Source organism: Symphodus melops (assembly GCF_947650265.1).
Source record: "Symphodus melops genome assembly, chromosome: 15".
NCBI classification, from domain to species: domain Eukaryota; kingdom Metazoa; phylum Chordata; class Actinopteri; order Labriformes; family Labridae; genus Symphodus; species Symphodus melops.
Genome location: NC_136705.1, coordinates 7,588,915 through 7,616,893, shown reverse-complemented (window position 1 = coordinate 7,616,893; position 27,979 = coordinate 7,588,915). Strand labels below are relative to the sequence as shown.

The following is a 27,979-nucleotide window of genomic DNA, read 5'->3' as shown; positions in this document are numbered from 1 at the left end:
TTGTACAGATGTTAATAATGCAAACCAGGTTTAGCTGAGGCTTAATGTCACAGAGTTCAGTTTAAGGACTTACTGAAGGTTACAGTCTGTTAATGTGGTGTTAGTTAATTTTTTATAATCAAAATAAGTGAAACGTATTCTTAAGTAATTTTGGAGTTTTTATCACAGCAGAAATGTTGGATCGTTAACAGAGGTCTAACATTTATCAATCAATCAATGTATACAGCACCAAAGAAAGTTATTTTAGGACACTTAAGTTAAATAGAGGGTTTAGACCATACTATTTTTTAAATGTAATTTTCACCAATGGGTGAACACTTAAAAGTGGCAAGAGAAAAATGAAGACTTAACAGACAGATACTTTGGGCAGAACCAGACTAATTTGAAGGAATCATCCTGCCATGACTGAATGGGCCAACAAAGTAGGAAACCTACCTATAACATTTCACCTGTAGTTTTATCTAAAGCAGATTATTTTTCTCGTTGAAATAATATCCCCCAGTAATCACTGAACTGATAAGATTGTAGATGTAAGTGAAGCTCACAAAGAAACAAATGTTTAACCAATTCACAATATCACAAACTGAAAAAAGCGCAATTAGATTGGGTACTGGAAGATGTGAAAAATGTAGTCCTGCTTCAATAATGAATTACACGCTAAACTTTAGCTACAGAAGTGAACTCAAGTCTCAAGAAATAAATAATTGATGGGTTCTTACATTGAACAGAAACTAAATCAGCCAATTTAGTTTGTTCAGTTTTATTGGTTTACTCATTCTTTAGAATGCTTCCACTATTTGATATAAAGATCAATTTGTGTGTGCATCAAGGCATGGATTGAATAACAGCATCTTTTTGTGTGTGCGTTTTAATGGCTGTAAAGGTTATATGTGTGAGGACCAAAACTTGATTTTAATAAATGATAAATAAATTCAGTAAATGTGCATCTACATGAAGGCTACTGCAATTTACTCTCATCCCATTATGGTTCTTCTATGCCAATGATTGCAGAGATAGTAATGGCCAAAATGCCAGAAATTATCCTTAAAAATGACAGGCCCACAAATTCTTGGAAATTCTTTTTCCTCATGTTTCTAAATTTCACTCTATTCACACGTTTCAAGGGACAACATCCTTTCCAACTGGCCAAGAAGTAGGGCTACCAGAGGCTGCCTCCATGAAGCTTCAAAAAGGAAACTTGAAGACATTTGGATATATCTTTGAGTTTTTATCTTTACCTGGAGTTGGCATTTCAACATTTTTCCAGGAGGCTGGACTCAGGGCCAGTAAAGTCAGCAGCAGTGAGCACATTCACTTCAATAAGACTGGAAAGTAGAGACAATGCACCATCCTCTGGTTGGTCAATTAAGGCTCTCAGGATGGGACAACCATCACTGTACCTGCCTTTTGACTGCATACAGTTTTATCTATTTAACTCCTGATCAAATTGGGGAGAGGGTGGCATGGACACTTTAGCATAATTATATTTGTTGTGATTGATGTGACATCGATACTGTAACTGTGATAAAGATTTCAGAGCAGCTCACAGAGCAGATATAGATGCCATGTGTTTCCATGAAAAACAAAAACAAAGGGATACCCTCTTGATGATTCCTTCTTGATATTAACTCACTCACTGCCATTTCAAAAATCCCTTTACCTGCAGCTATGGCATTTGTTTGTAATGATTGTGCTGAATAGGGAGTACTTTAAACCGAGCATCACACATCATGCCTGGTTATGTATTGTATGATATTGCTTTTTTCAATGCTGTAATTGTAATTATTATGTAATATAAGACAAGGGATTGTATGTATAAAAGTACTCTATCTTTGTAAATAGGTTGCTTTGATGAAACATGATTTTACATGCGGAAAAAGCAGCGAAATTCTCAAAGGGCAGTTTTCATGTGATGATGCGTTGACGACTGCATTATATGCAGATGATTGACTATTTTTTCTTGACACATTTACAAAATTCAAATATTTTTGGCTTCTTTTCACTATCACTTTTCAAAGCTTTACTTTTCCACAGTTGAAAAATATAAAATCTCTTTAACATGCGACATGATCTATTGCGTGAAAAGACAGTATTTCTATTTTCTGTCCTACTCAATGTCAACAGACAAAGATATTTTCAGTAAGTTATTTATTTATCATTCAAAAGAAATGCCCTTTTGTTGCATTGTAAACACACAAGAAGCCTTTCCTGTTTCAATGAAAATCAGATAGCATTCCTTAAGTCATTTTGACAGCTGCCTTGTAAACAGCCCGGCGTCAAAATGGTGTTTGATTTGTATTTATTCTTTATTTTTTCAGTGTTTGAGAACACTTTGAAATAGAAAAACTCTAATCTTGTTTGATCCAGAAAAAATATCTAATTTTAGCAAAATAACAATAACTGAAAGAGCTCGAGGACTGCAGGATCACAATACACAAGCACAAAGACAAATTACAACCATGACCCTTTTCTGTTCTTTCTCTATCTGGTTGTGTTTTGTATAAATGTTTGTGTTAAGATGACATCATCATAACACCAATCTGTGAAGGTGTTTCATATTTGATTTGATTTTTGTATTTGTCTGTAAACTTTTGGGTTATCTCGAGTTGCAGCACCCTGAGCTCTCTCAGACATCAAACAAATGAGGATTTGATCAAGGATTCCCAATTTAGAAAATCAAATATGTTCAAAATTCGTTATTTAATATGTAAAAATTTTCAAATTCAAGGAATCGTGTATTTTAAAAGATAATCTTCCTCAGATTTTTATAGAATTGATCATGTTACATCTCAATGTTTCTAAGTATCTTCTGCTTTACATTATTTTGCACATCCGTTAAACTAGCACCGTTTTTTAAAGGTTTTTTCATTTATTTTATTTGCTTTCAGCCTAAAGGGTGAAAAGGTGTTCTCTCTATGTTACACACTGAAAACTGCGGAGAGGAGGACAAAAAAATACATTGAGCATGATTTTGGGTTACAGAACATTAGTTTTTATGTTTTAATATTTGACTTTAACTTTGGATCATCATGTATGTGAACTTATAAAGGCATTATTTGACTTATTTTACATGAACTCTATGCATTAACTCTTTGTATCAAAGTTGTAACTGTATAACGTGGTTGGTTTGACAGAGTTTTTAATGGCTGCCTGTGAAATATGTAATATACTTAGTGTGATTAGCTTTGGGGGAAAAGCTTTTATGCAATCAAACAATAGTCAAAAAGTAAAATCAAACAGGACAAAATAAGCCTGATAATCCAACCTCCTTTTTGTTACACAAAGAAATCTGTTTTATATCAGGTTTTGTTTTCTGGTTTCTATTTGGATAAGTTACAAGTTTAGTAATTTTCAAAAAACCGGAAGGCTTATAAGCAGATCCTAGAAACTTTGGGTATGTAGGAATGTCCATGTCCTGTTTTTTTTTTTACTGCAGCTTGGGATGTACAGTAGCTGATCACATAGCTTCTTGTTGGCATCTGATAGTAGAGGTGATTCGCTTAACAAAACAACGTCTGAAGTGGAAAACAGCTTAATCTACTGAAATCTGTCTTGCTAGATTTGAAAGTTTAGCAATTTCTCTTGATCTTCCAGACCTGTGACAGAACGACTGTTGGTGTGTTGTATGTGTTGTCCTTTCACAGTTTCATCCCAGTCTTGTTCTGGTTCAGGTTGTAACAGCACTCACTCTCAGAATGGATTTGGTTTTAATCGCAGAAACAACATTTCAAAATTACATTTAATGACGTTCCTTGTCTGTGTGATTAAAAAGTAGGCTTGACTTGAGCTGCAAAGCCATCCACAGGAACTTGCTCTATTGTCTAAGGCAGGCATTCCCAACCTTTGGTTCCCAACCCCTAATGGGGTCCCCTGAAATTTCGGAATTTCTGTTAAAAATAAAATATATGGGAGCATTCTGCCTTACATTGCATGACTCCAATCTCAATCAAAACTCCCAACTTTCATTTAATTTTCTAGCACAGCAACTGTGTTCTTGTTGGTTCTCATAACAGCAGTTTTGTATCTATAACTCACGAAGAGTGGAAGAAGAGTAGGATTTACTCAAAAATGTGCAGCCAGGTGCAGGCTTGTATCTCTACATCTTCTTAGTCTACATCTTCTTAATTAGGTTGCTGATATTTCTTGACTTCACTTCAGCACTGCAGGTAGGAAAAAGTACAACACCACTTCAAACCGGTGCCCTCGTTTGGTTAATTGTGGCAATATGGTGCTATACTATGGCCAATGAGGAATCACTGTGTTACTGTGTTACCTTTATACTTAAGACCTTTGATTCTTTGTTGTTTGTACTCCTGCCTTACTCTACATGTTGAACACTTTCTGCTTCATAGTCACAGCAACAGTTGTACAACCTTTTTCCAGATGACATTTTCTGTATTTTCAAAGAAGAGTAAGTAGACAATGAAGGTGGCAATAATCACAGTAAACCTGTTTTATATGATTGAAATAGGAATGACTATGTGTAATTAGAATGATTTTTTTGGTTTGTACTTGTCAGATAAGAACAAGATCTGGATAGGAGGGCATTATACAGAATAAGCATGCTATTGATCATCCTTATGAAGCACTATTGACATTTGTTTTTCTCTTGTTTTTCCCTGATGTAACATAAGATGCAATTGATGTTTTATCTGGACATTCATTGAAATCTGTCAGCTAAGTGACATTTTCAGATTTCTGTGCTCCCCAGGCATTAAATTCAGACATAGACATTTGTTTTCCAAGCTTCAGTGTGACTTCCATCCACAGGCGAGTATTCACTGCAGTCTACATGTGAGTATCTGTGAGTTTAGTGTGGTGTCAGAACTGAACGTATTTAAGCTAAACTTCTGTTTTTCTTTGTTTTCCAAAAGATTTATTTTTAATTTTTATAATCAACTAAGGGCAGCTGTTGTCGTTGATTGCCAAAAAGGTTCTCTGTTCAATATAAATACGATTTTGAAGCAATTTGCCTCTGAGTCAGAATAAATAAACCAACATTTATTAGAACAAGTTCATTTGTGTTGATGGTCAAGTATTTCTTTTGTAGTTGATTTTTGCAGAATAAAAAATCTCTTTACTTGCACCTGGCATAATTCTTCTGGAATAAAAAGGTAAGCAAAAATACAATGTAACTTCAAGGTCTCTCTACCATATCAGTGCGTTGAAATAAGAATGTATGTGATCTGAAAGGACTAGGGGTTAAATGTAACCATCAAATAGATAAATAAAAGAAGAAGTCGAGTCTTCTGACTATTCAAAATTATTTTAAACCATAGGTCACATCTACCAGAGGCTGCCGTTTAAAATGACCACCAGTTTTAGTTAATACCATGCATACTCGTTTATATGCCACTGAAGAAGCAGCAGGAGCAACATGGGGTCCCAATCTTCTTGAGAGAGGACCGACTTTATCAGCCTTCTATATTGAGCTAGAACAAACAGAACTCTGTCTGTTTGCAATTTTGTTATCAGCGTTTGAAATTCTACATAGGAGTGCAGTGTTTCTCTTTCTATTAAATATATATATTAAATATATATATGTTAAATAGGAAGTGATCATTCTATTATGTATCTGCCATCATGACATTCATTTTCTAGCACCAATAACATGAGGAAAGCCTCTTCAAAATGTATGTTTATAAGTCCAGCCATTCACTTTTAAACAATGTGTAAAATGTGTGTCATACATGTATTCAATGACTTCTAACTTTTGTTAACTTTAGATAATTACGTTTCTTTCTTTTTTTGATGTCCATTTCACTTGGACATCAACTCCAACTCTCTCATCGTGTCACACACCACACGACCACCAGGGGTCACCAGATACTTCCACATCGTCAGAAGATCCACTTGTTACATTTGAGAAGAACGGTGCAGGAGCTCTTCCAGACACAGATGGATGTCAGTGTGCTTCTCGACTGCAACTAAACAACACTCCGCTGTTTTATAGTGATGATGTGATCATGTAGTCGTTCCAGCATCAAGATCATCCTTTTCCACACATGTTCTAAGCAGCTCTGTGAGTAAGTAATGCGTAATTCTATTTCTTTCTAAATAGACAATGCATTTTGGGTAAACTGAAGGCTGCATTCTTGAAATGACCCTATTTTGGGACTAATGTTTATATACAATATCATTAACTTGGCAGGATGGTGCACGTGAGTATGCATTGCTACTTTAGTTTGTTGATAGCATGATTGAGGGATGATTTGATCAAAAGTAAAATTAAAAAAAACGGCAGTCAGATGTTGCTGTTACCTAGATTGTGTTCATTTGAGAAACTAAGCAACATGAATATATCCTGCCCATTGTTACAGTTGTGGCAGATAATGACAACAGAAATATAAACGTTTTCCCATTTCATGAAGCCATAGGCTTTTTAATGTGTCTTTTTTTATCATAATGATGATTTATGGTTATCTTGGCCAGGAGTGTAATCTAAAGGGATTTTTCTGTCAGCGAAATGTCCCAATTATTTAGCCAACAGATGGTACCGGTGAGTTTTAAATTGAATTGCCTTACCACTTTGACAGCAGTGTCTATTATTTAGTCTAACGCTTATTTGCCAATGAGCACTCAGTTTGTAGTCGTCTAGGCTGATCAAAGAAAACACTGTTAGAAGCCATTATTAATTGATTTGTAGTCCTATTGGTCATTTTTATCTCTGAAATATTTTTGCACTGAAGACTGGCGGTATTAAAGAAGATAAGGACGCCTTCACTGCTGGGATTTTGACTTGAGGGCTTTTCCTATGGTGGCCAGCCAATGCCTGGCCATGGGCAACGGTTCAATAAAAGCCCCAAAGGCTGAGGAGAACAGCTGCCTGGCCTCCATCCACCTGGACCCTACCGGCCTGGAGACAGAACTCAGGTTAGAAACAAGCTCATGACCCAAAGGCCCAAAAAATCAAGCCTGACTGACCCTCTTGCCTTAGGACCTACTAAAACCTGATGTGTTTTTTGTTTCAATAACTCAACTTCAAGTTGTTTGAATGACTGAAATCTGTTCACATATGCATAACACATGTCTAAGTTATAGCCTTTTTAAAAAAATAAAATAAAAACTATGTATAGTCGATCCCTTGAAACGCAGATTAGAAAACTTGGCAATTTTTTTACAAACTGTCTTCTCATCCCCCCGGATGTTTGTCGTTTCTAAGTGGTGATCTATCAGTGTGACTGTATCTGTTTTCTGTAAACTTAGCTGTGGACATTGGCCAAGTTGGGTTGGGATTGGGCAGAAAATTTTACCTTTCTCAATTTGTTGGGAGGTGAACCGCCACCTTACCACGTTGAAGGGATTTATGAGTGCACATTGGGACCTGTGTTGTAGGAATATTTGTTTTATTAAGGATAAAAACTGCATCTAATATATTTTCCATCTGAGAAGAAAGAATTGTATTCTTTCATAGAGTTGATGTAAACTCAGGTCAACATTTGGATATTTATCTGAAAGGGAAAACTGAGTTTACCTACTGCAGATTTAGTCTCCATCCTCATTTGTTGTCAGATTAAACACATTCTTTTACTCAGGATGAGGATTGCTCACCTGGAAGCGGACCTGGCTCATCGGAACCAAAAATTCAGAGCCCAAGAGATTCAGTTATGGAATCTCCAGAGAGAACTGGAGGCCAAGATCTCCCAGATTGACAAGCTCCAGGATGCAATAGGCTACAACAGCCTGTGCTGCTCGTCGCCAGCCTTGTGCCGCCACAGCCACAGACGTTTCAGTGTCATCAACCAGGGGTCAAACCGCTTCCACAAGGTCGCTGTGGAGGTCCACCGCAGGCTCAAAGCGAAAGAGGGCGTCTCTGCTGAACCTACGTCAGAAAACTTCTGTAGAGGGGGCAGGGTGACAAACATCTCCATCGCCAAGACCATCCGTAAAGATTCAGGGTAGGTTAAGAGGAAACCCAACAGAAATGTATGCTTTGAATGTGAAAGACACCCTGTGTAGACTTGAAAGGGACTAACGCTAAACATGTTAATTCCAGGCTATTGAATGATTTCACACATGAATATCAACTTCATATAATCTGGGATTGAAAGTCCACACATTCTTAATTTGGTTTTTGCTGTAAAACACAGCAGACCGGAAGTGCCAGGCATGTCCTCTCCTCCCATCTTTGCTGCCTGATTGAGCTCACTGCTGGAGCCTTACATGCTGGTAATACTATGAGCCGAGCAGTAAACAAATCAGTCTGCTAGGGAAAAGCAATGCATATACCAAGTTCTTCAATTGTGTGAAACGTATGACAACTGTTTAAACAGTTTAATTAACCATGTTCGACCCATAGATGTCATTGGCAGGAGGACGTAGAGCGGAGCCTTTGTAATATCATTGAACATCTGAAAGCCTTTATTAGCATGGCAGCATAATAGAAATGGAGGGAAACAAAAGGCCTCAGAATCAAAATGCAGGGGGTGGGTCATTATGAGCTTCAATTACACAACCTCTGCTGCTTCCCTTGCCCACTACTCTGAGACCCATTCAGCTCGCTACTTCACTGAATGCTAGAGAAAATTATCCGTGTGATGTGCTAATCAGTTATTCACAAAAAAACAGTCTCAATCGAATCTGCAAATAAATTGAAACGGCACAATTAATGCAGAGGTCTAACCTAGGATCCAGATTTACAACGCTTTAAAAATGAACCAACACTGATAGTGTATCAGACATGTTTTTGAAAAATGAAGCTAAGTCCAGTATCATATTCAGAGCGAGGTCAATGATTAGGAGAGGTAATAACAATAACTGCTGCTCTTTAATCTCAACACAAAGAAAATGTGATTTGTTATTCCAAACAGACATTTGAGATTTGAGATTTTTTGTCTAATTTTGGGTGCATATTAGGGCCTGACCAGTATGGGACTTTTTGGAGGCCACTACAGATTGATATTGGCGAGAGAAAATAATCTGATACTGATATATTGGCCAAAATCCTTTGATCTCTGTTCGATCTGTAGAGCTAAATAGATTTAGATGCACACATTTATTATGTTGATCTCTCAAATGGAGGGAGTTTTGACAAAGACAAGATGGGTACTTAACTGAAAAGTAACTGCTCATGTGCGTGCATCACTGCGTGACACTGTGAAATGCGATGATGCTCACTTTTCTCTGTATTACTAGTGAAATAAAATGACATTTGAATAATGAGTAAATCTGATAATATTGGAACATATCTGCGATAAAATTAACCATACTGATAGTCACTTGATTGGTCGATATTATCCTTCAGATGAATGGGTCAGGCTGTAATGCATTAAGGCTAACTGGCTAACTGGCTTTATATTGACACTGTCACTCTTTGTTTCTGTTTCTTCTCTCCATCTCAGCACCAAGAAGCTCATCAACAGTGCAATCATGAAAAATGACTTCCTTAATAAGCTGGAGGCTCAGCACATGAGGGAGATGGTTGACTGTATGTATGAGAAGGTTTACACTGAGGGCCAGTTGGTCATCCAGGAGGGGGAACCTGGAAACTACCTGTATGTCCTCGCAGGTTAGTTCAGCACAATGTGTGGCATAATGTCCTTGTTTTAATTACATGTTGGGATAGCAACTAGATTTAGAAAGAAATCATTTTGGATGCATGTATGTTTAAGCATTTTAAATTGCAGTTGAAGTGTTTGTATATATTAAGTATTTAGAATTATCAAAAGATTTTTATTGAAACAATTAAGGTACTAGGAAATGAAATAAATAGCAATAAGGATGCAAGAAACACAGGAAAGGCCTTTGTCACACCATGGAGGGGCTACTCTCTGGAAGAATTCTAAGACCAAAAATTATATATAATTTGACCCCAAAAAAAGTATATTTGGAAGATTCCCTCTCAGAACCATTGACTCTAATCCCCTAAGGTTTTGCATTGATCACTTCTGGTTTAATTGAGGTCCAAACAGGGGGCAAGTGATTGACAGATAAATCAGGGAAACAGTTGTGCAAAGATAATTAAAAAAGAGTTTCTGTGTTTACCTTCCTGTAGAGGGTTTGCTGGAGGTTATCCAGAATGGGAAGCTTTTGGGGGAGGTGCGACCTGGCACAGCTTTCGGAGAACTGGCGATCCTGTACAACTGTAAGAGAACAGCAACAGTGAAGTGTGAGTAGAAGAAGCTCTTTTTCTTCTATAAGATAAACACAGTCATGTCACCTTTTGCATACATTCCCTGGAGCTCGTGAGTCAAATGTATTGTGTTTGACAACCATGTCCATGTCTTGTGTAACACACCTACCCACTGTATGGTGCATGAACAGATGATAATTCTCAAAGGGCAACATTAAATACATTTTATACTTTTCAGTCTTCTGACTACTAAAGCAGATCAAGTTCCCCTATTCTTGGGTCGCTGGTTGTGCAGTGGTTAGTGTGCACGTCCCATGTATGGAGGCTATAGTCCTCAATGCGAGTGGCTCAGGTTTGAATTCAACCTGTGGCTCCTTTTCAGCGTGTCAATCCCAACTCTCTCTCACTGATCTCTACGCACTGTCCTATTTCTACAATAATGGCAAAAAAGCCCAAAAATTAAATAAAATCCCCTATTCACACCACATTCATACACTGATGGAAAATGAAACACTTAATTCATAATGTTGTTACACAAGACGCTAAAATGCATACTAATATGAATAGGTTTTATTTTGTATCCTAACATACTGCTAAATTCATATATGTACATTCCCAAGTTTTCCGTCCTGTGAGTTTGGTATAAATACTCTTATTTAAGTATTTTATCAAAGCACACCTGTTTTTAAGTTTAATTCTATCACTGATAAAAAACATGCAAGCTAGCCCAGTCTAGCAATTACATCCATAGTATGTAGTGATATACTGTATGTCATGTATGCACACGAACCTAAAACCTTTTTCTTTTTTTTCAGTTTAGATGACAAAATGGAGATGTGTTACAATTTCACAAGATTTTTGAAGAAGGGAAACACATTTATCTACTCTCCATTCAGAACCCAGTTTATTAAGAAGGACCCCTCACTCTCCTAATGAATGGCTAATGAATTGTTAATGGTTCTGCTTCCATCCAGCTGTGTCCCAGTCTCACATCTGGGCTCTGGAGCGTCAGACTTTTCAGACCATCATGATGAGGACCACACAGGCCCGACATGAAGAGTACTTCAGCTTTTTGAGCAGGTAAACCTTTAGGGTCTGGATTTAAAGTGACAAATACGACATCATTGAACCTTTCTGCCCAGACAGTAGGACCTTGCTATTTTTATATAGTTGATATTTACATGTATAGGCTATAAGACTAAAATGTAAGTGATACTGAATGCCCAGTGATGGGGGCAGAAAAGAATTCTTGTATAACCAAAGCTTGGTGGGCTAGTGCTCAATAATAGAATAAACTGCAGGTTCTAATTTTAGGTAAGTACTATATTATTATTAACAGGCCTATCTAAGTGTATTCTGTATACACCATGAGAATGTTAGTCTTTTCATTAAGTTTCACTAATAGTTATAAATACTGTATTTTTTTTTTCTATGAGAACATACGTCTCAGGAAAACATTACATGCTTCATGAGCACTGATGTAGCAGCCACTGAATTGAGCCGTCCATTACTCTTTGTATAACAAATCCTGACAGCTTCAAAGAGTTTGTGTTTTCTTGTTGTGAAGTGTTTCTCTGCTGAGAGGACTGCCTGAAGAGAAACTAGCCAGGATTGTTGATTGTCTAGAAGTGGTAAGAAAGTGTTTTTTTACCAATTGTTTTTCTGCTTGGACTTCGTTTCAACTCAGATTGTGAAAGTTGAAAATAATATTACGAGTGCCCTGTTGTGTTTGCAGGACTGTTTTGAAAAAGGGGAGTATATTATTCGAGAAGGTGAAGAAGGGAACACATTTTTTATCATCGCCAATGGAGAGGTGAGATTTCTACACAATCTTTACAAACTGTTGTACTAGAGGTTTGATATTTCTTATTATTCTAACATTTCTGAATATTAGACTATGTAGCATGTTCACTATGTTATAACCAAACCAAGAATAGATGGGAAACGTGTGCTTAGCCAAATGGTTCCCATATTCTGCTCTTAGTGTTTTTCAGGTGTCTTGTGCATGTGTAGGCACATTTATTTGCAAAAATTAAAGTCTGCAAAAACGCTGAAAATGTGTGGTGTGACATCACAAGACGAAGATGTCGCTTATTCATTCGTGAAATAAAAGTTTTTGAGTGTTCCACTTTTATTGTTTTATTTGTGTAGGTCATTGTCACTCAGAGCACAGATGGGTTTGCTGGACCACAGGAAATCAAGACTTTGGGAGTTGGAGACTATTTTGGAGAGAAAGCTCTGATCAGGTACTAACAACAGCTCCATTCATGACTAAGGATACAGCAGAGGAATTTTAAATCCAAGGTATAACATTAATATTTAAAAGCCACATAAAATTAGCACGCAACTTGAAATAATGACCATTTAATTGTAAGCAATTACGATTACAACGATTACAATTTTTAGTAATAAATGATTGAGCACAGCTTTGTATGATTAACAAAAAAACATTAAGACTGGAACGCCTATAAAACTAAATGAAACTTGAAGTTGAATGTACCAACTCTGTAACACGTTTTCATCTTTTAGTGAGCAAAGCTTTCATGTCATTGTTAAAACATGTTATTATAATAACAATGAAAGAGTTTGTCTCACGCCAATCAATAAGTCCACTCACAGTCGGCACAGGTAGCCTCATCACCAGCTCTGAACTTACACATTACTGTACATTGTGAAATGTGTCACATCGGTGGCCTTAGTTTATTTTTTGATGTACTTTTTCTGCACTCGGCACTGCTCTGCTCCAGCCTGCGTCATGGCGCTTGCACCCTCAATGGTGCAGCGATCAGGTTTGGACTTGCTTACAATGAAATTTAGGCATCGTTTCAAAGAAGTTACATGGTAATTTGCTCTCAATTGTTATGAAATTTGGGGGTAATTTTAAAGAAATAATAAAAAGCTTATCCAATTATCATCTAATTATCACCTATTTACAATGAAATTTACGGACCTGTAAAGTAAAACGTGACCGAACCAGGTTTTAACGTGGTGCACTGGCTTGCTCAGTGTGCTTTGACTTGAAGAGACGACCATAGGCTGCCTAATTTGTCAAATGCCCTTTTGAAGCCTTGAGTTTAGCATTTTGCTGTGGTCATGTTGGTTTTTTAAAGCAAAAGTTACCACATTTAATTCTTAGATTAGCGATGAAAAAGTTATCAACGCAATACAGTCTGTGCCCGTCATTTAATGATGATATGATATGTTTCCACATAATTAGATTCCCTTACCTGAATTTATCTTGTGACAGCCCACAGCCAGCAGCAGTACAGATAACTCAGCAGTGTGATACAATATGAACACACTCACCATCAGTATGTTCGATCACTTGTATTCTGACAAAGACACCTCCTCACACTGCAGACATGAGTGTTTGAACATATTTTGTACAGATGTTTTGCAGAGTGGTCAACTGAACTGTACATGTTTGTTTGCAGTGAGGATGTGCGTTCAGCAAACATTATCTGCAATGAGAACGACACCCACTGCCTGGTGGTGGACAGAGAGTGAGTATAGCTGGACAGTTTTTGAACAATATTATTAGCCGTACCTTGTCAAGTATTTCAACATTCAATTCTAGTTTTACACAATATATAAATATTTTGCCCTGATTTAGGAGCTCATCCAGTTTAACACACAAAGTGTCACACAAGAATGTGACACCTCATCCACATAAACTCCATCAGCATTTTTAACTACACACGGTTAGCCATTGATCGTTGTTAACTAAGTTATTCTTGCGTGAGAAAAACTGCATCATATTGTTTTATTTTGAACTCTTAGAGAATCTGCCTTTGCAGACCTTAACAGACTTGCCTTTGCAAACTCAAACTTTACAAACTTAAACATGCACTCAGGTTGTTGTTTCTCCCATCAGTAATTTCAACCAAATGGTGGGAACTTATGAGGAGCTTCAGGCTTACCTTAAGGAATATGTGGAAGAGCTCTCCAGGTGTGATGAGAGAAGAAATGCTCTGTGAGTGCTGCTTTCTTCAGTTAAAGTTATCTTTTGCAAATTAGCCCTCCTATTGCTAAGTAACTGTTGTCCTGTGTTGTTCCTTGCGTAGGCCTTACTCACCTCAGATTGACTCTGCAGAGGCTCAGGAGCTGAGAAGGTTGAGGGAGAGGATCAGCCTGCTGCCTCCACACCAGCCTTTCCAGGAGCTAGAGATCGTAGCTACATTGGGCATGGGAGGATTTGGACGAGTGGAGCTGGTGAGCTGAATAAACAACTATATAACTACTATTACTTAAGATCATGTATACCTTAGCCAAAATTATAGGGAGGTTTCAATAGTTTAATTTCTTCTGCTTTCTTGATCCACAATAATTAGCACAATTATAAACAATAATGAGGTTACCAACAGCTAATAGTTATTCTCAAAAATGTTCAAGTGTTTGTTTGATACTAAATATTAATACCACTGAAATTTGACTTGCTGCAGAATTTGTGTCCCAAAGTCCCTACAGGGGCCACAAAGTTTGTTGACATCATATCCTGTTATGTCGTGCCGTGTCGTATTGTATCGCCATATCAGACAGTATTGTATCTCATCGAATCATATTGTATTATATCATATTGTAACTAACATCTGTATTGCATTACTTAGAACCATATAGTACTGTACCTAACGTTACCATGACAAATCACATGTGTTTTTTCTCATCGTAATCGTATTATATCTATTGGTCTCCTAAAGTTTTTCTTTAGCCAAACTAGTATTCATATATAAACATCTGAGACAAGATTTGTTGTGTTATAGTAATGATAACTGTGATATATATTTAATGTTTATTTATTCCAGTGACGTTGCTCAATAAGCTCTTGTTGTCTCGTTCTAAGGTGAAGCTGAAGGATGAGGACACGGCATTTGCACTGAAGTGCATTAAGAAGAAACACATTGTGGACACCAGACAGCAGGAGCACATCTATTCTGAGAAAAACATTCTTCAGCAAACAAACTCAGTGTTCATCATCAGGTGTGGGCCACGCAAAACACTACACATTCACGTTTCTTCAACCCACAAACAGCAATGTTTTTATTATGAGTAACTGTATTGTCAATCTGCAGTGTTATGTTCCAGTATTGAGTGTTTTTTTCCCAACCTTATCTGGTGGATGCATGTAGATGTTGAACAAAAGAGGTTAAAGCATCGGTAACTTAAGCAAAGGATCAATCCACATAACCTCTTGTATTCTCAAGAAAGCAGAAAAACCCGGGACGGGTCGGTGTGTTGGTTTCTCAGAGGAGTTGCTACGTAACCCGCTGTGAGAATGCTGCTGACCACTGCACTGAGATTTATCTGGACTGTGACTGTGAGGAACAAAGGCCTTGTTCAAGCAGTCTGTTGACTGTCAGTCCGAGAGAAAAGTTCAGCTCAAACGTGATGTGCACTCTCCTGTAAATTCCAACTATCACTCACTTGATTTCTTTCTTATCAGTTCAGTTCTATTACATGTTTTATGTTGGTCTAAGAGTCCAAAAACTGAGAAAGACGTGTCATTTGTGTGTGTGTGTTGGCTATGAAGTTTAGAGTGAGACATTGTATAGCCTGGATCAAAAGGATTTTATGCAAATTGCTGGGTTAATTTGTGGCATTTCATCTCTATAGGCCAATAGAATTGTAACCTTTGTATGTTATGGGCCTTTTTTTTGTTCATACAAGCTATCAATACAAAGTCTGTGTCCCAGAAAAAGTCTCTTAAAACACTAAGGACTTTTAGTTTTAGGAGCTACCTGTTACTCGATTCAAAGGTTCCTCCCACCTATTGTTCTTTGCGCTTCTACCAATGCTTAAATACCTTAGCAGAAAACAAATTATTCTGCTGGTGTGGGACAGTCAGTATAGTAACAGACCCTCGCCTCAGTCCTCAAGTCCTTGTATTTGAAGCTGTACAGGAATGAAGCCCTTCTTTCTAGAGTCCCTAATCCTAGCTTAAAGTTCATGTGGGCAAAATGAAGCAAGAGACAGGCCTCTATGAGACATCAATATACAGCATTAATAGCATGCAGTTTAACTGTAAGCTGTTTATTGTGACACAGTTTTTAATTAACAGTCACTTAATTTGTGTTTTAGATTATTCCGAACATTTCGTGATGACAAGTACGTCTACATGCTGCTGGAGGCATGTCTCGGGGGAGAGCTGTGGACTGTGCTGCGGGACATGTGAGTGTAGGTTCTTTAGATACATTCATGAAAACTACCCATGAAACTATGTGATTTCATATTTAAAGAGTGAATTAAGTACTGGCTTTAAAACAAAGGTCTCACTGGCCTCTGTAGTTGAAAGTCTGTTGCCATCCACTGCAAACAGTGTACTTACACATGCATGAGTACATAAAAGCTGTTGTCCAACAAAGACAGGATTTCCTCCTGCTCTTCACTGACTCTTCAAAGCTTAATTGCTTTGGAAGCTGTTCAAGGCAGTAGGATTGAATCAGGCAATTTCCTAAAAAGCCTGTTTATAGTTTAGATTAACCGACGGTTCACTTTAGGGTCTAAACAAAAATAGTCATTAGTGATGAACTGTCTGTAAGTGTAGAAGTCTATTTATACATGCATTGATCTACAGACAAAAGGTACATTTACCATGTCACCCTGGAATGCTACATCGAATCTTGTATGGGATATTTTTTTGTAGACTGTGTGACATCCAAGACAGGACTTTTTGTGCGACTAAAGAACAAGACACGTGAGTGGAAGACAAATTAACTGACACAGAAGGGGAGGAACGCTGAGACAAAGGCCTAGTCCACACATAGGCATGTTTTTTTTAAAGGTTATTTTCCTCCTTTGTTTAAAAAAATAATCCCATCCACATTCTCAAAAACATGCTCATCCACACGAAAATCTGTCATGAGCATGCCAAGTCAAAAATGATGATGAATGTTCATGCCATTCCTCTGCAATGACCAATTCATATAGAAAAGGGTTCATTCAGGCACCTCTGCCCATCAACATAGTGAGAGTACTAGTTTGATTATTTCTGCTATTCCATTAATCTCATGTAAACAAAAGGAATAGTGATGTCAAACGCAGGAGAAACTCACAATGTGTCTTTACAAGCCCAAAACTCTGTTTTCCCTGTCACCACACAAACTCCTAAACCACATTTTTTGTAAATCATTAACCAAAGAAATATTAACAGAAAAAAAGCACAGCATACAGAGAAACCTGAGGATACGAATGAAAAAATAAAACAGGAAATCAAAGCTCAGCAACAAGAGCAAGTTACTAACAAACTAAACAAGAGAAGATCATGAAACTTTCTCCAGAACTTCCTTGTTATCTAAACCCAAAGTTATGCCAATTTAAATTAAATCAGTTTTAAGAAAGCCGGAAAACATCGAAAGTGAATTTCCAATTTAAAAAATATAATTTTACTGCCACATGCAGAAAATAAGAAAGCTAACAGTTTAGTCCATGCTATGACTTTACAATGTTGAACCTTGTTTCCTGTTCTTTCTCTACTGTCAGTGTTTATAAATGCATTTATTTCTTCTGTTAATAACAGAGAGAGTTTGAAATTAAAGGGTTTTCCCTTAAAAGAAAACACATTTACCCTTAGTTGTAATAAGTTTGCTCTCATCATGTTAGCAATTGTTGATGTCTTTGTAACCTGACAGGAGTTGTTTCGATGATGCCACAGCCAGGTTCTGTACCGGTTGTGTCTTAGAGGCCTTTGATTACCTCCACACTATGGGCATCGTCTACAGAGACCTGAAACCTGAAAACCTTCTACTGGATGCTGAAGGCTATGTCAAAATGGTAAGCCGTTTCTCTAAATATTAGTTGCTCTGATTTACTGCATTGGATGTTATTTAGTCTGTATCTGTCTTAAAGAAAAACAATTTCTGTTATTCATCTAATTTTCCTCAGGCAGACTTCGGCTTTGCAAAAAAAATTGGCCGTGGAAAGAAGACCTGGACTTTTTGTGGTACTCCAGAGTATGTGGCCCCAGAGGTCATCCTGAGCAAAGGCCATGACTTTGGAGCTGACTGCTGGTCTTTAGGAATCCTAATATTTGAACTGCTCACTGGCAAGTAAGTAAGAAAAATGACAAAACACTTTAAAGATTTGAAAGAATTTAATGCACAAATGAATTTTTAACATCAAGCGACATCTAGCAATGTTTTGCAATATCAAGCGAAGAGTTACTTATGCATCACTAACAGGATGTGAACAGTTCAGTGAGTGAGTAAATTTGTTCTCCAGCTTTTATCTTGAGGTAAGATGGTTACATGTTGTTGCCTTAAAGCAACGGATTTGCTTTTCAGTCTTTGTGGCCAAACACTGTTATAGTTGTTCTGTTCCTCTTTTACGTTTTGGCATGCTGGATGGAATCTAAAGATAACTGGCAGGTGTGATATGAATATATACAATAAGGTCTCATCAGCATAGCAGTTTAAACAAATGACCCAATTAAAACCCTCATAATGAGCAATGCGCTTCATAATCACTGCACTTGAGCTAACCCCATGGTGAATAGGATTAAATTTGGTTCTGTGGTTGAGGTCCTGGTGACAACAACCTTTTGGTTATGTAGCTCCAGGGTCAGAAATATAATCTTCCCTGGATTTGTAAACTGTTTGAACTATTGATTTTGTTGTCTACTGTATAATTACATATTACATATATATTAACAGGATTATCATCGTCAAATCTCATTTTCACTTCCACAGTTTTCCATTAAAATTACATAAAACCCCATTATCTGCATTTCAGTCCAGAGGAATATTACAATTTACACTTTTGGTATAAAAGCAACAATGCTATTTAGAAAATGAATTGGTTTGGTAGGAATTGCATCAACGTATAATTAAAAAGGCTCTTCATAATGATGTGTTTTGTAACTGAACTGTTCAGATAAAATTTATTTTGACCTCAATTTTAAAGGCAGGGTTGAAAACTAGCATTCCCTGAGTGCTCCATCTACACCCATCCCCACCCTTCTGTGCTCCCTCAAGAGCCACGGGCCTCACTTACATGCATGAGTGCTGTTGCTCCTGAAGCGGATCTCAGCTTGACACTTGCATTGTGAAGAATCTATGCTGTGTCATGTCTCATTCAGCGGTAAGGACATGTCACAGTATAAACTCTGTCATCTGTGACGCACTTTGAGTGTTGGCTAGTGTACCAGCAGGGAGACAGGGAGGCATGATTAATTCATCAAATTTGTACCTCGTGTCAGACATTGACATTGTTTTTTTCAGATGACGCACTTTCTTTGTTCCTTTTTCAGTGGTCATAAATTATTAATTTCTGTCAGGACTGAATGACAATTTCAACCAAAATCTTGAAAAATATGTTTGGAGAAAATGACCAACTCTGCCTTTAAACTGTGTAGTCTGGATATTTATCTTTGTAATGAACAATACATTTAAACCTCTGTTTGTCTTTCAGTCCACCATTTGCTGGCTCAGACCCCATAAAGATTTACACCATGGTCCTCCATGGCATTGAGAAGGTGGACTTTCCCAAGAAAATAGGCAAGCGTCCAGATGACCTCATCAGGAGACTCTGCAAGTACGGTGAATCAGAAAGTACAATCAGATATGAGATTATAAAGCTTGGTGGCTGTTCATTTGTGTGAGGCAGACCAGACCGTGTCACTGACAATAATTATGGGTAATTGTATTACTATGTTGTTTCACCAGTGCTAGGCACAACTATCACAGTGATGTTGTTGGTTTGTATTTGTCATACTGTCATCAGACGCTGCAGCAACTAATTGTGTTTGGTGGCGCTGCTGGATTATTTAACAATGTTTTAGATTAATTTGATCAAGTTTGTTTCCTGGTTTCCCCTCTGTTTGTTTTCAAATATAACACTCCAAGGGGTTATCAAGCCTTTGAAAGTAGTGACTTTTTCCTTCTCAGACTTAACCCAGTAGAGAGGCTGGGAAACAAAAAGAACGGCATCATTGACATCAAGAAACACAAGTAAGTATATCTTCTATTTTAACCAACCCCTGTTTCTTTAGTTTGTTTTTGTTTTTTGTTTTTTATGTTCCTTGAGGTTACGTATAAAACTATAAAAACAACTCCAAAGTACTGATACAACTATGGTGGCTGGGAAGTGCAAAACAAAATTAGAAAGTGTGAAATTCTTTTACAAAGCTTGAGATAAATGTACATTTCAAAAAACCTTTTTACATTTTATGAAACAAAATTACAAAACCCAAAACACTTCTACCAAAGACTGAAAAAAATGTACATGATGTGAAACACTCTTACAAGCGCTGAGACAAATTTACAAATGGAAGAACACTTTTACCAGTCCCCAAACAAATTTATAAACGAAAGGGAATGTATCAAATACCAGAAGTGCATATCTGGTCCCTCCGTCTTAATTATGTCCTCGAAAAGTTTGAGAGACCAACCACACGAAAAGCAAAATGGACTAATCTGCCTTAAAAGTTCCACAAAATAAGCAAAACATCTTTCTGTCATCACAAAGTCTGTATCACGCCATATCAATGTACGCCAAATCTTTTGCCAAGACACAAGAAAATGACCCCTCACTCATTCACTTGCAGGTTATTTCCAGCATTTGGTACTGCACATTCCCTTTCCGTCAAGAATCCCACATTTTGCAAGAGTTTCTCACACTTAGTAATTGCCACACAGGGCCTGTGTTAATGTGTAACCACATTAGTTCTAATCCTTACTGTACTTAAAGCACATTTCTAGTTTTCTGATCACTCAAAGCACTTTAACAAGACATTTCACATTCACATATTCACACACACATTCATACATTGATGGTAGAGGATGTTATGGAAAGTGCTGTATTAATAAAACAAATTTACACATACTCAAACAGTGTTTTGGTTTGGGGATTAGTGACTTGCCACTTTGACGCAGGAACTTCAGATGGGGATCAAACCACCAACCACCATACTTCTTATTGATAATGTTGTCTGGTGTTGTTCTATATAGAAGTGTATGAGTGTGCTGCTTGTTTAAACAACCTAAGACGCATATTTGTATAGAAGACACCATAGACTGTAGATGATAATGGACAAAGCTACGTCCCTTATTGTGAATAACTTGTATCATTTATGAAATCAAAACAGGTTTGTTATTAAAAAAAATCCCTCCCGTACAGTCTGTGTCAAACAAGACATAAGTTAATTAGCCTGATTTTTGTATCAGGCTGTAAACATTTTTTTTTTTTTTTTGACCGACTTCCACTGCTTCTGCAGCCAGCCAAAATCAGACCCTTTTCACTTTCCCATTGGCTTCATTTTTCAATGCCAGATGCTTGATGCTTGGTTGGCACTTGAGAAATAGTGCAGTAGCAATATTGAAGAAGGAAACAGAAGAAGACTTCTAACTTTTAAACCCCAGAGAGATGTTTCAGATGTTTTCCTCTCTTTTTGAACATGCTAACTAACTAAGGTGTCAGAGTGAAGGGATGTACATGAAAAGAGCCCCTTGGATGTTGAGGTGCCTTGTTCAAGGCAAAGGAAAGGGAACTGGCTTCTCTCAGAAAATCCTCACTTTGGTTCATACAGAAACCTGATTCAATGATTCTCCTGTTCCAAATCCAACAGCCGGACCCACTGGACTATCTATCAAGGGGTTTTTTTAGCCTAAATATTATGTCAGCTCTTTTTAGCTAGCATTGTGTTAATAAAGTGAATGAAATAAATGAATGTGGAAAAACATGTAGTCTGTTTCTTAAAGAAAAGATTTGAACATACTGTTCCAAGATTGTGCAAATGTTCACAGGATAAGGAATATGTGAAAATCACCTAATCTAATGTTTATATGCAATAGTGGAGAATAAAACTTTGCAGTTTCTTTAAGTCTTTGTTTGTGTGTCCTCATATTGTAGGTGGTTCCAGGGCTTTAACTGGGAGGGTCTAAGGCGCCACAAGCTGCTGTCTCCACTTAGGAGAGAAGTGCGTATGACCATTTACCAACTGTAGAGAAGTATAGACAGCATGCTGGAGTGAAAATGTGAAAACTCTCCACAGAAACAAAGACAGAAAGAGAAACAAAGACAGAAAGAGAAACAAAGACAGAAAGAGGGAAAAAAATACAGAAAGAGGAAAAAAAGAAAAAGACAGAAGAAAGAGACAAAAAAAATGAAAGAAGAAGAAATGGAAAAACAAAGTAATGTAGCATCTTACATGTGTTCATGTATTGCAATGGAGGGTCTCTTTACTGATAAGAGAATATGCACATGGCTATCCACTATGAATGTTTAAAAATGAATTCTTTTAATTTAAGAATGCATGTTTTTTTTTTGTTGCTATGTAGTGCTGTCGCTGTCCTGTCTAACCCTGGATGGTTTGTTTGAATAGTTTTATGGTTAAATGTTTTAATGGAGCCAGTCTATTGGCATCATGTTAAACTGCTGTTATCTGTTGCTGTGTGTATTCTGTAATATGTTTTTATCTTTAAGCCACCTTTTGCCTAGCTTAACATCTTGCCAAAGGACTAGAGTTGAAAATAAAATAAATAAAGTTTAAAAGAATAAATTAAATTGAAATTATTTTACTCATACTGATATTTTAAACATGTGTGGTTAAAGAAAAATAAAGATGGATATATTTTCTGTTTGCAAATTAGTAGTTATCAATGTCTATTGTCTCTTGTTCAAATTCATTGAAGCAATCAACCAGATCTAAGCTTAAATAAATAGGATTATAAAAGTTCATTTCATTGTGCGATTACTGAGCATATTGTGATTTCTTAAGGTTCAGATTTTCAACTTGCAGTGTGGATTAGCACTGATAAAAAAAAATCCTGGATTTTGAGAATGGCCCCATACAGACAGATGTAATGATTTCATTATGATTTTCTTTGTCCGCAGCTGAAGGGGCCGCTGGATCACAGTCATTTCGATATGTTTCCTCCTGAGACGGAGGAGCCTCCTGATGAGCTGTCCGGCTGGGATAAAGACTTCTGAGGACTCTGTGGATGTTAAAAGGACAGAGGACCTGGCAAAACAAACTTTTCTTTGGTTTTTCTCACAGGTAACACAGGTAACAGGGACTGGAGTTCAGCTTGTCACGCTGTTCTGATCTTCTGACTACTCAAAGTGCTCTTGCACACCCATTCACGCACTGATGACAGAGGCTGCTATTTAAAGTGTCCATTAGTATTGACTAATCACATTCATACAATTCACATGCCACCAATGAAGCAGTCGGAGCTGCTTTTGGCTAGTGTCTTGCCCAATGACACATCAGAAATTCGGATGCAGGTGCTGGGGATTGAACCCCAGACCTTCCAGTTTAGAGAAGACCAACCCTGCCACTCCCAGGGGTCCTGCATTCAAGGAAATGATTTTAATCCTGTCAAATTTAAAATCTCTTATAAACCTTTCTCCTGCAGAGAAATATTGCCAAAACCCTTTTGTAGCTGAGTTTACTTCTGGGTATGAAAAAGAGCTTCTGTAGGTGGAACTGCAAGTCAATAACTCTGAACTCAGTTTCTGTATAACATATAGTACAGAAGGAGTGACTTTGTGATTAAGGATAAATAAACATCTTCCACAAACATGTACACCTTATATATGCATATATGATATATAAGATAGATAGATAGATAGATAGATAGATAGATAGATAGATAGATAGATAGATAGATAGATTGATAGATTGATAGATTGATAGATAGATCTACTGACAACTTTAAGCACTTTCACAAACCTACCTATTCACACCGATGGCAGGGGCTGCTGAAGTGTCCATCAGTATTAATCCATTCATATCGCTAAAGCATCTTGGAGTTGTCTAAGGACACATTGGACATGTGAGCTAAAGGAGCTGGGAATTCAACTCTCAACCTTCCAGGCGAGAGATAAGTGACTCTGCCACTGAGCCATAGCTGCCCCTGATGCATTGTTATATGATCCACTCTCCTTCTGTCCACTCACAAGCTTATTCATAAAGAGACTTTGGACTCAAACCTGTCATCTGACTAATTTACAAACCCACTGTTTTGATCCATGCTAATTATAATAAACCCATTTGATATAGCTTGTGTCATGGTTGTTGGGAACATGTTATAATGAAATTCATTATGCAAAATATTAGTGATGTTGTTTATCCCAAATTGTAATATTGTTTCTCCATGCAGGACTTCATAGGTTCCCAGTAAATGAAGAATAAAAAAATTGTTTCTCTTCATGCTCAGTATTTCAATACTGTTGTTTTTCTCGAAGAGGCTTCATATTCAAGTATTAGCAGGTACTTTGAAGTATTTTGTTCATTTCGTCTTTACTAAAAGACAAAATGTCTGTCAATTTTGTCAACTGTCTGTCTGTCAAAGTGTAATGATTACTTTTTTAAAAGGAGGCATTCTGGTCAAGTACAATAAAACATGTCATTGCTTAAATTTGGAAATCAGTCATAATTTCACAAAACACCAAAATTATTATAGATGATGGATAGATGGACGTTTGTAAGTAAAATTGTCTTTCTGTTGTGGACATTAGACTCCTTTCAAAAGCAGCTCACCAGTTTTTAATAAATGACGGTGCTCTTCCACCTGTTCAAGTAAAGTTAGTTAAAAAATATTGTGACCAGCTATATACATGTGATCTTGTTAGCTGCTTTTACAGATTTTCATCTTCGGAAGGAAACATTGGATTTGTAGTGAAAGATAAATGGACTTGAGTCCAATTGAACGCCCAAACTAACAGACATGGTTGTGAAAAATATTTTAAACAGAGTTACACATTTTATATGTGGGAAGAATCCGAGTATGTCCCTATTGAGTCTGTCTCAAACTCAAGTAATCTGACATTATACAACAGTTTCAAAAGACTGAGCAGTACCTCCTTTGTCACTAGACTGATGTTGATATGTGACATCAATGGAGTTATTCCTCATGTATCTATTACATGGTGGCACATCAGCTAGTCATCAGTATTTATGTAGTTTACATCTTATAACTTGAGCTTGAAAAGTTACGAGTTCAACTGAATTCCATTCCTGCTTTTTCTGCTGTCTGTGAATAACTGAAGAAGAAACTCATCTGGCTTCCCTCGTCTATCTCAGCTCTGTTCTGAGCTCTGTGTCTTTCAATCCGTTTCCCTCCTGCAGATTAAGCTCAAGAGCTCCTCCATCCCTTTATTACCATGGCAACGTTAGTGACTTCAAACAACAGAGGTTTGATTGGCATTAAGTGCCAACAGCTTTAATGCCAGTGTTTAATGTAGTGAAACCATTGGATATAATGACTACTTAAAGATGACAGAACTCCGCAGAGCAGAGTGAGAGCAAGCAAGCAAGCATACACAGTATTTAAAGTCATACAATGTCTGGCTTTTAAATACTGTTTGTTATCTATAGTCAACATTTCAGACATTTCTAAGTTGTAGGGTTTTTTTATTTTTTTAAGGGGGGAATCAGCTTTAACTGTGTGATGTTAAAAACTTAACCACACCATCTGTCTTACAATTGTATTGTGTCTTCTTGCTTTAAATGTGGCCCTTTAATTTCTAATCATACAGGAACTCAATTTACACTTGAAGAACTTCGACACAGCTTTATATCACATCTGTTTTCACAGTATTAAAGTTTTCTTTTATCTTCCTCAATGCAATACTTAACTTGTTTTATCCTGGTCCTTATTCCAATCGATGATATATCTCTTCACCTCTGGGGATACAGTATCTATTGGAGACGAGACCTGCACAGAAAGGTATCTGGTATGGAGCCCATGAATTGAACCTTCTGCTTACCAAAGCTGGCATTATTCTATTCTATTGCTCTAAAAAACTTATATATTTATATACTTATATATATACTTATGTACAGTAGGAGGATGAGGTTTATGACCTATACAGCAACCAGACTGTAGGGGAGCTCTAAATGTTTTGGCTCTACTTCTTGGCGTTTTCATGCATCTTTTTTTTTATACAGTCCAGCATAATGTAACTTTGCTTTTAAAAGGCTTACATCTGGAACTTGAAAGTCACATGCTTGCAGGTTTTATGTGGACTCAGGCACTTGTATACCTGTACAGAAACGGTCTTATGTCAGTGATTTTTATCCGGTGTTCACAGACAGATGATAGTGTTTATTAAGTCTCTTGTTGTTACGATTCAGAAAATCTTTGGAACCAAGCGCACGACTCAGAGACAAAAAGATGATTAACAAACAACAATTTATTAATATGTGACACGGGGTGAAAATGTGCAATACAATAATCAAAGTGACTCTAATGTGACCAAACAACCCTAGACCTAAAGCACGCGTGAAGATGAGCCAGATCAGACACACGAGACGAACAGGGGTAGACGGAGGCGCAGGAAGGACGGGAACGGGAACTATGGGAAATGAGAAAACACGAGAGGTTAACAAACACAAGTAAATACAAATATCCAGAATGCACGAGGAGCAAGAGCAACGCTAGAGAACAAACCATGGAGATGAGACAATAATCTGGTGCTGGCTTCCTGCAAGGAGCCAGTTTAAATAACCTGAGGATGGTGATGATAATTGGTGGACACCTGTGACCGCAGCTGAACCTAATTGAATGATTAGTGAGGGAAAGGGGAGACACAACAACAGCACATGGAAACACACCAAACATGACACTTGTCTTCTTTATGCTGGCACAATGTTTACAGTGTTGCTTTGGTGACCTTCTGAGGAGCGATAATTGTAATAACAGACCATCATTTTCAGCTGAGAGAAGGTTTTGTAATATTCTGCTTATACTGGATGTGCAGAGCAGTGGGTGTAATAATTCTGTGGGTTATCACATTTGAATGCATGTCTCACACTTTTTTCGATCCCATCTGAAGGAGGATACTGGCAAACAGTTTGCTTGTTGTTTTCACTCCAGAGTGAGAGAAACAACTCTTTGTTCAGAGTTTAACTTCTGCCACAGAGGTTTTTGAGTGTTTGATGGGATGTTGGGATACTTGTCATTCCCACAGCACAGAGAATGTTTGATCCCGGAAGTCTGTTCAGGGAACAATAAAAAACAGAATGTTCTTAGCAAGGTTTAAAGGTCTTAATAACCAAAACACGAACACCTTTACTGTTTCGAAAACCTAAAGGTGTACAAAATGCAGATCAGGTGTTTTTGGGTCTGACCTTTATGGAAACTGATACAAAGATTTTAATTATTCTTTTGAATCTAACTTCCTAAACTGTATAGTGCGGTGAAAACGTCAACAGCAACATTTGGACACTTTTCCTCACAGACATAGTAAGAATATGAAGGCTTTTGTTTGTTGTTACTTTGTGTCACCACCTGAGGCCGCTCAAGGCTGAGGAACGTTTCATGTGTTCACAGCAGTTTCCAGCACCGGCAGGCAAAGTCCATTAGAGTCTTGATCTGAGCCAAGAAAACTGACTCAAACATCAACTGTGTTTTTGACTGTTGTTTAAGTTAATAGTAAAAGCACAGATGTGATCATTAATTATTCAGTTATGTCAAAGAGTTACATTTTTTCCTTACATGGCTAATTGTCTTGCCTGCAGGTGAAAAACAGAAAAAGGGCAGCTGTCAATAAATCTATAGAAATACAATGTTCTAGACATCTGTATGTCAGGTTACTTTCAATGCAAAATTCATAAAGCTCTGTAATTAGAGTTTTCCATTTCAACATAAAACAGCATTTGGACTTTCTGTTGATTATGTAGAGCCTATTTACTTAATAAAGAAGCTAACTCCAACTGAATATGCAATAAACCTGTCTTACATTATCACTGCTCATTACTGAAAATCACTGAGTAACCTCTGACCCCTTGTATTGCTTGGCTTTAGCCTCTGTCTTTGTGATTTAATTCTTTTTTATTCTATCAGCTCTGCTGTCATGATATTTGACAAGTTGATTGAGGACATTCACTGTTGTGACCATGTAAAGAACAGCATTCAATTAACACAAAGATGTGTGTTCGAAAAACAATCAGTGGCATGTACAAGTCTA

General features: G+C 37.3%; 2 protein-coding genes across 11 annotated transcripts in view; both read left to right on the top strand.

Moving 5' to 3' along the window:
* col13a1 (collagen, type XIII, alpha 1) overlaps positions 1-5,014 on the top strand; it is a 54,547-nt gene extending 49,533 nt beyond the window's left edge. For all 10 annotated transcript variants that reach the window (XM_079362996.1, XM_079363002.1, XM_079363001.1 and 7 more), the window contains one exon: positions 1,125-5,014. In XM_079362996.1, coding sequence (XP_079219122.1) covers positions 1,125-1,157 — 33 coding nt within the window. In that variant the 3' untranslated portion in view covers positions 1,158-5,014. The remainder of the gene's footprint in view (positions 1-1,124) is intronic.
* Positions 5,015-5,839: 825 nt separating this feature from the next.
* prkg2l (protein kinase cGMP-dependent 2, like) lies at positions 5,840-24,312 on the top strand. Its single transcript, XM_079363265.1, has 20 exons — positions 5,840-6,026; positions 6,690-6,873; positions 7,536-7,898; positions 9,342-9,508; positions 9,995-10,108; positions 11,047-11,152; positions 11,640-11,703; positions 11,808-11,885; positions 12,224-12,318; positions 13,507-13,575; positions 13,947-14,045; positions 14,137-14,284; positions 14,913-15,049; positions 16,148-16,237; positions 17,698-17,839; positions 17,951-18,114; positions 19,475-19,597; positions 19,951-20,013; positions 21,914-21,980; positions 22,898-24,312. The coding sequence occupies exons 2-20, from the start codon at positions 6,755-6,757 to the stop codon at positions 22,991-22,993; spliced, it is 2,304 nt and encodes a 767-aa protein (XP_079219391.1). The 5' UTR covers positions 5,840-6,026; positions 6,690-6,754; the 3' UTR covers positions 22,994-24,312.
* The last annotated feature ends 3,667 nt before the right edge of the window (positions 24,313-27,979 follow it).